The sequence below is a fragment of the Ranitomeya imitator genome, chromosome 5 (genome assembly GCF_032444005.1).
Source record: "Ranitomeya imitator isolate aRanImi1 chromosome 5, aRanImi1.pri, whole genome shotgun sequence".
Classification (NCBI taxonomy): Eukaryota; Metazoa; Chordata; class Amphibia; order Anura; family Dendrobatidae; genus Ranitomeya; species Ranitomeya imitator.
In genome coordinates, this window is record NC_091286.1 from 668,789,869 (window position 1) to 668,806,716 (window position 16,848).

General features: G+C 43.2%; 1 protein-coding gene across 1 annotated transcript in view; it reads right to left on the minus strand.

Annotated features, from left to right (window-relative positions):
* Positions 1-1,204: 1,204 nt before the first annotated feature.
* Positions 1,205-16,848, minus strand: part of LOC138638740 (cytochrome P450 2B4-like) — a 421,931-nt gene continuing 406,287 nt past the window's right edge. Inside the window, exons 11-13 of the mRNA XM_069728285.1 lie at positions 10,818-11,002; positions 10,542-10,683; positions 1,205-1,673 (exon numbers count right to left, since the gene is read on the minus strand). Of these exons, the coding sequence (XP_069584386.1) occupies positions 1,495-1,673; positions 10,542-10,683; positions 10,818-11,002 (506 nt within the window). The 3' untranslated portion in view covers positions 1,205-1,494. The remainder of the gene's footprint in view (positions 1,674-10,541; positions 10,684-10,817; positions 11,003-16,848) is intronic.

The window sequence follows — 16,848 nt, forward strand, 5'->3', positions numbered from 1 at the left end:
CCATACCCTTCATGAGCTACTGGATCTAAAACAATGTCGCTGTCAGGCTGAGGGAAGTAGCACTTACCCCAGTCCTGTGTCCCCGTATGTCTTGACCCGACACTGAACCATGCCTCTGTGCAAAACCTCCTTATGTCCAGATTACAGGGCAGATGTGCCCGAAGAAATAGGGGGAGGAGTTACCAGCGTACGGCCCGGAAATAGGCCGAAGCAGGGGGCTTGATTTTTGATTCCCTGAACTCTCCCAGGAAAGCTGGGCGCGCGGCCGGAAGTAAATGCGGCCGATGGGGGCGGGACTTCTGCCCGTGTCCTTGCTGGAAACTACAGGATCCATGATGCAACAGGCCGAGGGTCTAAAACTGGAAGTAGCCGATAGGGGCCGGACTTCTGCCCGCGCTGGGAAATAACAAATAAGTAGCACACGTGAATCTGGAAAATAGCACCGTTCCGGGTCCCTGCAGTATGGCGCTTTGCACCAGCAGAACGCGCAACGAAGCAGGAGCCCCCCGCAGCCTCTTGACAGAGCATGAGGTCAGAGAGACGTACATATGTATATGAAAATATATATATATGGAAAGATGGTGCAGGCACCCTAAGTCTGTACACCCTTCAGAAGGTGAGGAGAGGGACCGTCTGCCTCCTTTAAGCACCGCAGTCAGTGCATTGGAGATGAAGTGGAGGCTGCATGGACAGAGCATGTATGCCTGTACAACCTAGGGTTCTGTTACCTCAGGGTGGTAAGGTTTTAGTCCGGCAAACGAGGTCCCACATTGCGGGAGAGGATACGTGGAGGCGACATTCCACGTGCTCGCCCGTTGTTGGTTTGGGGAGATCGGACCCCTTCAAAAGGATCCGTCGCCCCTGTCTCATCCTCAGAGAAAATGTATCTGGGGAAACCCAGAGATGTGCCTCCTACGGACACTAAGCATAAACTGGAGCTGTCAGGGCCAGTGTCAAGGTGTATACTACGGAGAAGGAGCTAACTTTCTTTGTGTCTACTTAGTGTCAGCCTCCTTGCGGCAGTAGCATTCACCCACAGTCCTGTGTCCCCCAATGAGACAATGGAGAAAAGCTATTTTTTATAACCTTGCATTTATTAAGTTTTGTGGTCTGCCAAAATCTCCGGAGTAAAATTTCAAATTCGATTTGCATGAAATATATTTGACATGAATCAAAGTTCACAAAAATCACACAAATCTGCCGAATCTGAATTTCCCCTCTAGTACTGTAGTTAACTGTTCATAAGGCTATCTCTACATTTTACATTCACCCATAGCATGACATGGCTGCCTACTAAGCAGCTGAATTTTCCTCTTATGAAAGACGGCAAAGGCTGAAGTGAGGATCAACTTTTAAGAATTTAAGCCTCCATTGTCCTTTAACAATTAGCAAAGCATTTATTTTAGACTTGCTTATTTTCATTCCTAATATTTTATAGAAAGAATCTTCAAATTGAAGGGCAACTATAAATTGGCCATAGATGCACACGATGTCTTATCCGCGAGGGATTGCACACATGTCATAGGGTAATGGAGAATTAGTCAATCCCATTTCAGGTGAAAGGTCTAGCTTTGCCCCTGATGGAGCCTTGAATGTGAAGTTCTGGAGCAGGGTTGTGAAGAACAGGAACATTTCCCTTTTTGCCAAGTTCTCTCCGGCACAACTTCTTTTACCTGTATAAGAAAAAAAAAATAGAAAAAACAAACAAAATTCCAGTGATCAGTCATATTGATTATGCATGTAATAGAGCAGGAAAAAATAGCTTTATTTTAGTTTTTCTTTTTTTCCAGAAAACCATAAATCAAAATGGTATACAATGTAACTGAAAGAGTTACTAATATTTCAGATATTCAAATTGCCTCTTCTGAGAAAAAGAGGACTTAAACTCTATAGTGCCACCTACTGGAAGTAGCGATCCTACAAGTCACAATCAACCCTTTAACGAGTCGTGCAATATGACTTAGGATAAAAGCCAAATCGGTATCTCAATTCGCAGACACGGTGTTTTGGGCTGTTGACCCTCTTCAGTGCGAAGCAAGAGAACTGATTTGGCTAGATGAGAGGCTCTGGACTGGGGTCTAAGGGGTAACGTTTCTCCTTATGGAGAGTGACATACCAGCTTATGTATGTAAGAGATATTTTATCTAGCATTCTCTGTATGTTACGGTGTAAGAGTGGATTGAATCAGGTTGACTCCTATTTTTTATCAGTACATCAAAATATTTATTCTATGGCCTAGATGACTATCCATTTTACAACTTGATTGGATACCTATCCCAAGATATCAAAAACAGTTCTTAATGCATATACGGTATATTTTAATATTTCTTATATTTTATTATTATAGTGCTTTTCATCCAGTGCTATTAGATTTGTCTTCCAAAGTTATATATTGTGGCCCATTTTCCTCTGGGAGTATACATAGCACAGAGGTATATGCCTGTTTTTGGTTTTCGTATATACTTTAGAGACTGTTTGATTTAAACCACTGATGCCGCTGTGATCACAGGACTAACATCAGGATGTAAATAAAAAATTCAGTACAGAATCAGCACGCAAAATTACCGTATATACTCGAGTATAAGCCCAGAATTTCAGACCATTTCTTTAGGATGAAATTGTCCCTCTTGGCTTATACTCGAGTCATACCCAGGGGCCGGCAGGGGAGGGGTAGCAGCAACTGTGTAATAATACTCACCTGCTCCTGGCATGGTCCCTGCACGTGCCTGGTTCTCCGAGCACCGGCAGCTTCTTCCTGTAGAGTGAGCAGTTACATGGTACTGCTCATTACAGTGATGAATATGGACGCGGCTCCTCTCCCATAGGGGTGGAGCCGCATATTCATTACTGTAAGGAGCGGTACCATGTGACCGCTCACTACAGGAAGAAGCTGCTGGCGCCAGAGAACCAGGGACTGTACCGCGCCAGGAGCAGGTGAGTATAACTCAGTGCGCGATATTCACATGTTCCCGCTGCGTCTTCCCTGTCCTCTGCAGTGACGCTCAGGTCAGAGGTCGCGGTGACGTGATTCGTGTGCACGCCGCCCTCTGCCTGAACAGTCAGTCCAGAGGACGGAGAAGACACAGCAGCGTCCGTCGGTGGAACGCGGACCAGTGAATATAGCAAGTGCTGGGGGCCTGATAGTATCATTTTTTTTAAATCGCAGCAACAACATATGGGGCAAATGTCTGTATGAAGCATCTTATGGGGCCATGTGCAGCATTATATGGGGCAAATATCTGTATGGGGCCATGTGCAGCTTTATATGGGGCAAATATCTATTTGGAGCATCTTATGGGGCGATGTGCAGCATTATATGGGGCAAATATCTGTATGGAGCATCTTATGGGGGCAAGTGCAGCATTATATGAGGCAAATGTCTGTATGGGGCCATGTGCAGCATTATATGGGGCAAATGTCTGTATGGGGCCATGTGCAGCATTATATGAGGAAAATGTCTGTATGGTGCCATGTGCAGCATTATATGGGGCAAATGTCTGTATGGGGCCATGTGCAGCATTATATGAGGAAAATGTCTGTATGGGGCCATGTGCAGCATTATATGGGGCAAATGTCTGTATGGGGCCATGTTCAGCATTATATGAGGCAAATATCTGTATGGTGCCATGTGCAGCATTATATGGGGCAAATATCTGTATGGGGCCATGTGCAGCATTATATAGGGCAAATATCTGTATGGGGCCATGTGCAGCATTATATGGGGCAAATATCTATATGGAGCATCTTATGGGGCCATGTGCAGCATTATATGAGGCAAATGTCTGTATGGGGCCATGTGCAGCATTATATGGGGCAAATATCTGTATGGGGCCATGTGCAGCATTATATGGGCAAATATCTGTATTGGGCCATGAGCAGCATTATATGGGGCAAATATCTGTATGGTGCAATGTGCAGCATTATATGGGGCAAATATCTATATAGAGCATCATGTGGGGCCATGTGCAGCATTATATGGGGTAAATATCTCTATGGGGCCATGTCCAGCATTATATGGGGCAAATATCTCTATGGAGCATTTTATGGGGCCATGTGCAGCATTATATGGGGCAAATATCTGTATGGGGCCATGTGCAGCATTATATGGGGCAAATATCTGTATGGGGCCATGTACAGCATTATATGAGGCAAATATCTGTATGGGGTCATGTGAAGAATTATTTGGTGCAAATATCTGTATGGAGCATCTTATGGGGCCATGTGCAGCATCATATGGGGCAAATGTCTGTATGGGGCCATGTGCAGCATTATATGAGGAAAATGTCTGTATGGGGCCATGTGCAGCATTATATGGGGCAAATGTCTGTATGGGGCCATGTGCAGCATTATATGAGGCAAATATCTGTATGGTGCCATGTGCAGCATTATATGGGGCAAATATCTGTATGGGGCCATGTGCAGCATTATATAGGGCAAATATCTGTATGGGGCCATGTGCAGCATTATATGGGGCAAATATCTATATGGAGCATCTTATGGGGCCATGTGCAGCATTATATGAGGCAAATGTCTGTATGGGGCCATGTGCAGCATTATATGGGGCAAATATCTGTCTGGGGCCATGTGCAGCATTATATGGGGCAAATATCTGTATTGGGCCATGAGCAGCATTATATGGGGCAAATATCTGTATGGGGCCATGTACAGCATTATATGGGGCAAATATCTGTATGGTGCAATGTGCAGCATTATATGGGGCAAATATCTATATAGAGCATCATGTGGGGCCATGTGCAGCATTATATGGGGTAAATATCTCTATGGGGCCATGTCCAGCATTATATGGGGCAAATATCTCTATGGAGCATTTTATGGGGCCATGTGCAGCATTATATGGGGCAAATATCTGTATGGGGCCATGTGCCGCATTATATGGGGCAAATATCTGTATGGGGCCATGTACAGCATTATATGAGGCAAATATCTGTATGGGGCCATGTGCAGAATTATTTGGTGCAAATATCTGTATGGAGCATCTTATGGGGCCATGTGCAGCATTATATGGGGCAAATGTCTGTATGGGGCCATGTGCAGCACTATATGAGGAAAATGTCTGTATGGTGCCATGTGCAGCATTATATGGGGCAAATGTCTGTATGGGGCCATGTGCAGCATTATATGAGGAAAATGTCTGTATGGGGCCATGTGCAGCATTATATGGGGCAAATGTCTGTATGGGGCCATGTGCAGCATTATATGAGGCAAATATCTATATGGTGCCATGTGCAGCATTATATGGGGTAAATATCTGTATGGGGCCATGTGCAGCATTATATAGGGCAAATATCTGTATGGGGCCATGTGCAGCATTATATGTGGCAAATATCTATATGGAGCATCTTATGGGGCCATGTGCAGCATTATATGAGGCAAATGTCTGTATGGGGCCATGTGCAGCATTATATGGGGCAAATATCTGTATGGGGCCATGTGCAGCATTATATGGGGCAAATATCTGTATTGGGCCATGAGCAGCATTATATGGGGCAAATATCTGTATGGGGCCATGTACAGCATTATATGGGGCAAATATCTGTATGGTGCAATGTACAGCATTATATGGGGCAAATATCTGTATAGAGCATCATGTGGGGCCATGTGCAGCATTATATGGGGTAAATATCTCTATGGGGCCATGTCCAGCATTATATGGGGCAAATATCTCTATGGAGCATTTTATGGGGCCATGTGCAGCATTATATGGGGCACATATCTGTATGGAGCATTTTATGGGGCCATGTGCAGCATTATATGAGGCAAATGTCTGTATGGGGCCATGTGCAGCATTATATGGGGCAAATATCTGTATGGGGCCATGTGCAGCATTATATGGGGCAAATATCTGTATGGGGCCATGTACAGCATTATATGGGGCAAATATCTGTATGGGGCCATGTACAGCATTATATGAGGCAAATATCTGTATGGGGCCATGTGCAGCATTATTTGGTGCAAATATCTGTATGGAGCATCTTATGGGGCCATGTGCAGCATTATATGGGGCAAAAATCTCTATGGGGCCATGTGCAGCATTATATGGGGCAAATATCTCTATGGAGCATCTTATGGGGCCATAATCAGCACTTGTGGAGCATTATTTGGGGCAAATGTGTCTATGGAGCATCGTATGGGGCCATAAACAGCATTTGTGGAGCATTATATGGGACATATTTTAATATGGAGCATCTTATGGGGCCCATCATAAACTGTATGGAGCATTATATGGTGCTCCTGATTCAATATGGATATTCAAAAACACTTAACCTACTTATATCTCAATTAATTTTACTTTTATTGGTATCTATTTTTATTTTTGAAATTTACCAGTAGCTGCTGCATTTTCCACCCTAGGCTTAAACTTGAGTCATTAAGTTTTCCCAGTTTTTTGTGGCAAAATTAGGAGTCTCGGCTTATACTAGAGTATATACGAATACGAGTATGTTTAACCCCTTCACCCCCAAAGCCTGTTTTCACCTAAGTGACAGGGCCAATTTTTACAATTCTGACCACTGTCACTTTATGAGGTCATAACTCTGAAACGCTTCAACGGATCCTGGTGATTCTGACATTGTTTTCTCGTGACATATTGTACTTCATGATCGTGGTAAAACTTCTTCGATATGACTTGCATTTATATGTGAAAAAAACAAAAATTTGTCGGAAATTATGAAAATTTAGCAATTTTCAAACTCTTAGTTTTTATGCCCTTAAATTAGAGAGTTATATCACATAATATAGTTAATAAACAACATTTCCCACATGTCTGCTTTACATCAGCACAATTTTGGAAACATAATTTTTTTTTGTTAGGACGTTATAAGGGTTAAAAGTTGACCAGCGATTTCTCATTTTTGCAACAAAATTTGCAAAACCATTTTTTTAGGGACCACCTCACACTTGAAGTGACTTTGAGGGGTCTATATGACAGAAAATGCCCAAAAGTGACACCATTCTAAAAACTGCACCCCTCAAGGTACTCAAAACCACATTCAAAAAGTTTATTAACCCTTCAGGTGCTTCACAGGAATTTTTTGAATGTTTAAAAAAATTGAACATTTAACTTTTTTTCACAAAATTTTTACTTCAAGTCCTATTTGTTTCATTTTACCAAGGGTAACAGGAGAAATTGGACCACAAAAGTCGTTGTACAATTTGTCCTGAGTACGCTGATACCCCATATGTGGGGGTAAACCACTGTTTGGGCACATGGCAGAGCTCGGAAGGGAAGGAGCGCCATTTGACTTTTCAATGCAAGATTTGCTGGAATTGAGATCGGAGCCCATGTCACGATTGGAGAGCCCCTGATGTGCCTAAACAGTGGAAACCCCCACAAGTGACACCATTTTGGAAAGTAGACCCCCTAAGGAACTAATCTAGATGTGTGGTGAGCACTTTGAACCTCCAAGTGCTTCACAGAAGTTTGTAATGTAGAGCCGTAAAAAAAAATTTATATTAATTTTCACAAAAAATGATCTTTTTGCCCCAAATTTTTTATTTTCCCAAGGGTGAAAGGATAAATTGGACCCCAAAAGTTGTTGTGCAATTTGTCCTGAGTACGTCGATACTTCATATATGGGGATAAACCACTGTTTGAGCGCATGGCAGAGCTCGGAAGGGAAGGAGTGCCATTTGACTTTTCAATGCACAATTGGCTGGAATTGAGATCGGACGCCATGTCGCATTTGGAGAGCCCCTGACGTGCCTTAACAGTGGAAACCCCCACAAGTGACCCCATTTTGGAAAGAAGACCCCCTAAGGAACTTATCTAGATGTGTGGTGAGCACTTTTAACCCCCAATTGTTTCACTAAAGTTTAGAATGTAGCATTGTGAAAATTAAAAAATTATTTTTTCTTTCCACAAAATGATGTTTTAGCCCGCAATTTTTTTTTCCCAAGGGTAACAGGAGAAATTGGACCACAAATGTTATTGTCCAATTTGTCCTGAGTACGCTGATACCCCACATGTGGGGGGGAACCACCGTTTGAGTGCATGGCAGAGCTCGGAAGGGAAGGAGCACCGTTTGAAATGCAGACTTAGATGGAATGGACTGCAGGTGTCATGTTGCATTTGCAGAGCCCCTGATGTTACTTAAACAGTAGAAACCCACCACAAGTGACCCCATATTGGAAACTAGACCCCCCAAAGAACTTATGTAGATGTGTTGTGAGAGCTTTGAACCAACAAGTGTTTCACTACAGTTTATAACGCAGAGCCGTGAAAATAAAAAATATTTTTTTTCCACAAAAATGATATTTTATCCCCTATGTTTTTATTTTCCCAAGGGTATCAGGACAAATTGGACCCCAAAAGTTGTTGTCCAACTTGTCCTGAGAACGCTGATACCCCATATGTTGGGGGGAACCACTGTTTGGGTGCACGGCAGAGCTCGGAAGGGAAGGAGCACCATTTGAAATGCAGACTTAGATGGATTGGTCTGCAGGCGTCATGTTGCATTTGCAGAGCCCCTGATGTACCTAAACAGTAGAAACCCCCCACAAGTGACCCCATATTGGAAACTAGACCCCCCAAGGAACTTATCTAGATGTGTTATGAGAGCTTTGAACCAACAAGTGTTTCACTACAGTTTATAACGCAGAGCCGTGAAAATAAAAAATATTTTTTTTTCCACGAAAATGATATTTTATCCCCTATGTTTTTATTTTCCCAAGGGTAACAGGACAAATTGGACCCCAAAAGTTGTTGTCCAACTTGTCCTGAGAACGCTGATACCCCATATGTTGGGGGGAACCACTGTTTGGGCACACAGGAGAACTCGGAAGGGAAGGAGCCCTGTTTTACTTTTTCAAAGCAGAATTGGCTGGAATTGAGATCGGACGCCATGTCGCGTTTGGAGAGCCCCTGATGTGCCTAAACAGTGGAAACCCCCAATTATAGCTGAAACCCTAACCCCAACCCTAACCCTAGCCCTAACCCTAACCCTAGCCCTAACCCTAGCCCTAACCCTAGCCCTAACCCTAGCCCTAATGGGAAAATGGAAATAAATACATTTTTTTACATTTTATTATTTTTCCCTAACTAAGGGGGTGATGAAGGGGGGTTTGATTTACTTTTATAGTGTTTTTTAGCGGATTTTTAGGGTTGGCAGCCGTCACACACTAAAAGACGCTTTTTATTGCAAAAAATAGTTTTTGCATCACCACATTTTGAGAGCTATAATTTATCCATATTTTGGCCCACAGAGTCATATGAGGTCTTGTTTTTTGCTGGACGAGTTGACGTTTTTATTGGTATCATTTTCGGGCAGATGACATATTTTGACCGCTTTTTATTCCGATTTTTGGGAGGCGGAATGAACAAAAACCAGCTATTCATGAATTTCTTTTGGGGGAGGCGTTTATACCGTTCCACGTGTGGTAAAATGGATAAAGCAGTTTTATTCTTCGGGTCAGTACGATTACAGAGATACCTCATTTATGTAATTTTTTTATGTTTTGGCGCTTTTACACAATAAAAACTATTTTATATAAAAAAATAATTGTTTTTGCATCGCATTATTCTGAGAGCTATAACTTTTTTATTTTTCTGCTGATGATGCTGTATGGTGGCTTTTTTTTTGCGGGACAAGATGACGTTTTCAGCGGTACCATGGCTATTTATATCCGTCGTTTTGATCGCGTGTTATTCCACTTTTTGTTCGCCTGTATGATAACAAAGCGTTGTTTTTTGCCTTGTTTTTTTTTTGCGGTGTTCACTGAAGGGGTTAACTAGTGGGATAGTTTTATAGAGCGGGTCGTTACGGACGCGGCGATACCAAATATGTGTACATTTATTGTTTTTTTTTTTTTTTACATAAATAAATGGATTTATTGGGAAATGTTTTTTTTTTTTATTTGGGGATTTTTTTTTATTTTTTTTACACATTCTATTTTTTTTTTTTACTTTCTAACATTGTCCCAGGGTGGGACATCTCTGTATTAGATCAGATCGTTGATCTGACACTGTGCATAGCACACTGTCAGATCAACGATCTGACAGGCAGTTTAGGTGGCTTTCTGGCGCCTGCTCTCAGCAGGCGCCGGCTAGCCAGATCACTTCATGACCCGGAAGGAGTCCGGCGGCCATCTTGGATCCGGGGACTCCTTCCGGGTCACCGGAGCAACGCGATCTCATTGCGTTGCTCCGGTGGGAGAGCGCAGGGAGCCCCCGTCCCTGCGCGATCCCCCTCTATGCCGCTGTCACTACTGACAGCGCATCAGAGGGGTTAAATGCCCGCGATCGGCGATAGCGCCGATCGTGGGCATTGCTGCGGGGTGTCAGCTGTCATATACAGCTGACACCCGCACCCGATCACCGCGGCGCTCAGCGCGAGACCGCGGTGATCGGTGCGCCGTACTAGTACTGCTGCTGGCACTAATGCAGTGCCGGCAGCGCAGTACTAGTACGGCGCATGTCACGAAGGGGTTAAACCAAGGCAAATTTTGTGGACAGTTTCTACAGTTCACTTTACGTTATATAAACGCATGATGCCATTAAAAGGGAATGAAAGAAAGAAATGTACCTAATGAGAAGGGAATGAAGGCTTCGTTCTTCTTAAATTTTCCTTCTGAGTCAAGAAAGTGCCCAGGATAAAACTCTTCTGGCTTCTCAAAATAAGCTTTATCTCTAAGAGCAGAGTGAAGAAACGGAATGACAGTTGTGCCCTGGAAAAACAAAAGGCAATATGAATTACCATAAAAAATATAATGAAAATATTATAAATATACATCATTTATTAAAATATTTAATGAAAAACACACACAAGTCCAGACTTAAGATATAAACTAAGTCTCCTAACCTTTGGAAGATTATAACCCCTGAATGTGATGTCCGTAGTTGTGGCATGTGGGAGGCTTACAGGTGCGATGTCCCCAAATCTTTGAATTTCATGAATGACAGCATCAGTATATGGCATTTCCTTTCTATGTTCTACTTGAGGTTGAGCAGATCCAATAACATTTTCAATTTCATTTTGGACTTTTTCTAAAAGGTAAAAATGGTATGTATTGTGAGTTACAAAGCAAATTCTAAAAGATATAAAACAAAGTACAAGTTCAATATATGTTGGACCTGTAAAACAATTTTTTTTAATATTGTTATTCTACACTTTCGTTACAGGAGTATTCCCATCTCCAAGATTCTATCCCAACATGCAGTAAATGTAATAATATTAGTAAATAACGACAAATAGAAATATAGTATAGTTCCCCTGATTAACTATGTCACTAAACCTTTAGCTTAGGTATCCATGGTTACAACAACTCATGTAGTGACAGCTACAGTTAGGTCCATATTTATATTTGGACAGAGACATTTTTCTAATTTTGGTTATAGACATTACCACAATGAACTTTAAGCAAAACAATTCAGATGCAGTTGAAATTCAGACTTTCATCTTTCATTTGAGGGTATCCACATTAAAATTGGATGAAGGGTTTAGGCGTTTCAGCTCCTTAACCTGTGCCACCCTGTTTTTAAAGGGACCAAAAGTAATTGGACAACTGACTCCAAGGCTATTTCATGGACAGATGTGGGCAATCCCTTCGTTAGTTCATTGTCAATTAAGCAGATTAAAGGCCTGGAGTTGATTTGAGGTGTGGTGCTTGCATTTGGAAGGTTTTGCTGTGAAGTAAACATGCGGTCAAAGGAGCTCTCCATGCAGGTGAAACAAGCCATCATTAAGCTGCGAAAACAGATAAAACCCATCTGAGAAACTGCTACAATATTAGGAGTGGCAAAATCTACAGTTTGGTACATCCTGAGAAAGAAAGAAAGAAAGCACTGGTGAACTCATCAATGCAAAAAGACCTGGGCGCCCACGGAAGACAACAGTGGTGGATGATCGCAGAATAATCTCCATGGTGAAGAGAAAACCCTTCACAACAGCCGACCAAGTGAACAACACTCTCCAGGAGGTCGGCGTATTAATATCCAAATCTACCATAAAGAGAAGACTGCATGAAAGTAAATACAGAGGGTTCACTGCACGGTGCAGCCACTCATAAGCATCAAGAATAAAAAGGCTAGACTGGACTTAACAAAAAAACATCTAAAAAAGCCAGCACAGTTCTGGAAGAACATTCTTTGGACAGATGAAACCAAGATCAACCTCTACCAGAATGATGGAAAGAGAAAAGTATGGCGAAGGCGTGGTACAGCTCATGATCCAAAGCACCACATCATCTGTAAAACACGGCGGAGACAGTGTGATGGCGCGGGCATGCATGTCTGCCAGTGGCACTGGGTCACTAGTGTTTATTGATGATGTGACACAGGACAGAAGCAGCCGAATGAATTCTGAGGTATTCAGAGCCGCCATACTGTGTGCTCAGATCCAGCCAAATGCAGCCAAACTGATTGGTCGTCATTTCATACTACAGATGGACAATGACCCAAAACATAAAACCAAAGCAACCCAGGAGTTTATTAAAGCAAAGAGTGGAATATCCTTGAATGGCCAAGTCAGTCACCTGATCTCAACCCAATTGAGCAGCATTTCACTTGTTAAAGACTAAACTTCAGACAGAAAGGCCACAACCAAACAGCAACTGAAAACCACCGAAGGCCTGGCCGAGCATTAAAAAGGAGGAAACACAGCGTCTAGTGATGTCCATGAGTTCAAGACTTCAGGCAGTCATTCCCAACAAAGGGTTTTCAACCAAGTACTAGAAATGAACATTTTATTTACAATTATTGAATCTGTCCAATTACTTTTGGTTTCTTTTAAAAACAGGGTGGCACATGTTAAGGAGCTGAAACTCCTAAACCCTTCATCCAATTTTAATGTGGATACCCTCAAATGAAAGCTTAAAGTCTGATCTTCTACTGAATCTGAATTGTTTTGTTTAAAATTCATTGTGGTAACGTCTATAACCAAAATTAGAAAAATGTTGTCTCTGTCCAAATATATATTAACCTAACTGTATTTAACTGTTGAAAGAAACAAAGGATTTAACCGATTCATAGTTAGTAAGGCCGAAAAAAGACATTTGTCCATCCAGTTCAGCCTATATTCCATCATAATAAATCCCCAGATCTACGTCCTTCTACAGAACCTAATAATTGTATGATACAATATTGTTCTGCTCCAGGAAGACATCCAGGCCTCTCTTGAACCCCTCGACTGAGTTCACCCCGAAGCCTATTTTTACCTATCTGACCAGGTCAATTTTTACAATTCTGACCACTGTCAATTTATGAGGTAAAAACTGTGGAACGCTTCAATGGATCCCAGGTATTCTGAGACTGTTTTCTTGTGAAATATTGTACTTTATGGTAGTGGTAAAATTTCTTTTGTATGACTTATGTTTATTTAAAAAACAAAAATGGAAATTTGGCAATTTTCTAAATTTCACAATTTTGAAAATTTAAATTTTTATTCCCTTAAATCATAGTTATATCGCACAAAATAGTCTATATACTGTATATAATCGTCTAGGGTCCATTTCCGTCTGTTTGTCTGTAACAGAAATCCTGTGTCGCTGATTGGTCGCGCCACCCGCCCACTACCAATCAGTGGCTGGCGCAGTCTAGCCGAGGCAAATTGGCGCGGGATTTGAACCACGCTTCACTGATTGGTCACGCCCGGCCGGGCGCAACCAATCAGCGAAGCGGAGTTTAAATCTCGCGCCAATATCGCTGATTGGTCGTGGCCGGCTGGCGCGACCAATCAGCGATGTGGGATTTCCATTACAGACAAACAGACAAACAAACAGACAGTAATGCAAATCCAGCATCTCGGATTGGTCACTCCCGGCCGGCCGCAACCAATCAGTGACAGGCTTTACTATTGATGCTGTCTATGCAGCATCAATAGTAAAAAGATATAAAGTTAAAAATAATAAGAAATAAAAAATCATGCTATTTTCACCTTCAGGCTGCCCTCGATGCCTTCCCCATCCTCGCTATGCTCTCGGCAGCTCCGTTCCCAGTAATGCTTTGCGAAATGACCCCAGATGAGGTATGATCACGCAAGACCGCTACGTCATCACGGGTTATTGCCGCAAAGCATCACTGGTAATTGACCTGGCGAGAGCATTGCTAACTCCTGAGCTGGATCCAGGGGCTGCCGAGAGGTGAGTATATAACTATTTTTTATTTTTATTAACAGGGTTGTGGTGCCCACACTGCTATATACTATGTGGGCTGTGCTATATACTACATGGGCTGTGTTATATACTCAGCGGCTGTGCTATAAACTACATGGGCTGTGCCTGTGCTATATACTACGTGGCTGTGCTATATACTATGTGGTTGTGCTATATACTAAGTGCACTGTGCTATATATTACATGGACTATGCTATATGCTATGTGGGCTGTGTTATATAGTACGTGGACTGTACTATATACTATGTGGATTGTGCAATATACTACGTGGACTGTGCTATATACTATGTGGGCTGTGCTATATACTATGTGGGCTGTGTTATATACTACGTGGCTGCTATATACTACGTCGCTATGCTATACATTAATAAATAATAAATTTATTATTAAATAATTATTAAATAATTAATAAATAGGTTCCAGGGGTACACGGGCAGCAGTGGTCTGGTCAGTGGAGGAGTAGTAGAAAGAAGGGACCGCAGACAGGCTTCGAAAGCCTAACATAATAAAATTGGGCTGTAGGCACTTTATAATTGGTTCCAGGGGTACACGGGCAGCAGTGGTCTGGTCAGTGGAGGAGTAGTAGAAAGAAGGGACCGCAGACAGGCTTCGAAGGCCTAACATAAAAAAATTGGGCTGTAGGCACTTTATAATTGGTTCCAGGGGTACACGGGCAGCAGTGGTCTGGTCAGTGGAGATGTAGTAGAAAGAAGGGACCGCAGACAGGCTTCGAAGGCCTAACATAAAAAAATTGGGCTGTAGGCACTTTATAATTGGTTCCAGGGGTACACGGGAAGCAGTGGTCTGGTCAGTGGAGGAGTAGTAGAAAGAAGGGACCGCAGACAGTCTTCGAAGGCCTAACATAAAAAAATTGGGCTGTAGGCACTTTTAAAAAGGTTCCAGGGGTACACGGGCAGCAGTGGTCTGGTCAGTGGAGGAGTAGTAGAAAGAACGGACCGCAGACAGGCTTCGAAGGCCTAACATAAAAAAATTGGGCTGCAGGCACTTTTAAATAGGTTCCAGAGGTACACGGGCAGCAGTGGTCTGGTCAGTGGAGGAGTAGTAGAAAGAACGGACCGCAGACAGGCTTCGAAGGCCTAACATAATAAAATTGGGCTGTAAGCACTTTATAATTGGTTCCAGGGGTACACGGGCAGCAGTGGTCTGGTCAGTGGAGGAGTAGTAGAAAGAACGGACCGCAGACAGGCTTCGAAGGCCTAACATAATAAAATTGGGCTGTAGGCACTTTATAATTGGTTCCAGGGGTACACGGGCAGCAGTGGTCTAGTCAGTGGAGGAGTAGTAGAAAAAGGGACCGCAGACAGGCTTCGAAGGCCTAACATAATAAATTAGGGCTGTAGGCACTTTAACATTGGTTCCAGGGGTACACGGGCAGCAGTAGACTGGTCAGTGGAGGCCTAGTGGAAGGAGGGACCGCAGACAGGCTTCGAAGGCCTAACATAAAAAAATTGGGCTGTAAGCACTTTTAAATAGGTTCCAGGGGTACATGGGCAGCAGTGGTCTGGTCAGTGGAGGAGTAGTAGAAAGAACGGACTGCAGACAGGCTTCGAAGGCCTAACATAAAAAAATTGGGCTGTAGGCACTTTATAATTGGTTCCAGGGGTACACGGGCAGCAGTGGTCTGGTCAGTGGAGGAGTAGTAGAAAGAACGGACCGCAGACAGGCTTCGAAGGCCTAACATAATAAAATTGGGCTGTAGGCACTTTATAATTGGTTCCAGGGGTACACGGGTAGCAGTGGTCTGGTCAGTGGAGGAGTAGTAGAAAGAACGGACCGCAGACAGGCTTCGAAGGCCTAACATAATAAAATTGGGCTGTAGGCACTTTATAATTGGTTCCAGGGGTACACGGGCAGCAGTGGTCTGGTCAGTGGAGGAGTAGTAGAAAGAAGGGACCGCAGACAGGCTTCGAAGGCCTAACATAATAAAATATGGCTGTATGCACTTTAGAATTGGTTCCAGGGGTGCACGGGCAGCAGTAGACAGGTCAGTGGAGGCCTAGTGGAAGGAGGGACCGCAGACAGGCTTCGAAGGCCTAAGATAATAAAATTGGGCTGTAGGCACTTTGAATTCTCTTGCAGGGGTACACAGGCAGTGGGCACCATTGGTGTTGTCAGCGGCGGCCGATTGTAATGAGTGTCTGCCAGTTAGTAGTCCCAAAAAATCAATACATGTTAATGTCTCGCATTACAACAAAAAGAAAAACCAAAAGGGTGCAATCATTAGGTACAGGGTTGGGCTCCTCTGCGTAGTTTCAGACCTAGTAATTTTGCACAAAGTATTTACTTGGGTAAATATAGGACACTGCCCCTGACTATGTTAAGTACCATCATACATGTCAACACAATGGTATTGTCAGTGGCAGTAATTTACGGATGTCCGCGCATAGACTAAACATAGGTGTAACTGTGAGAGATAATTGTGCAAGTGGTAGAGCAATGTTTGAGCTGGGGGTGGGTGAACTCTCTTGTGGCCGGCGGTACAGGCCCAGGGCCCCTCATGTTACAACAGTGTGTCTGATGTTGGGTGCGCACCACCACCGCCAGAGACACTTTATTGTACTATGAGGGACCCAGTGGCAGTGCTGTCGACCAAAAGCGGGCACACCCACCTCTTCAGACAAACAGCACTCTCACGGGTGCTTGCGCCAAGTGGCGATACCACAGCCCCGTGTGGGGAGTTTGGCCATTTAGGGAGGTGTAA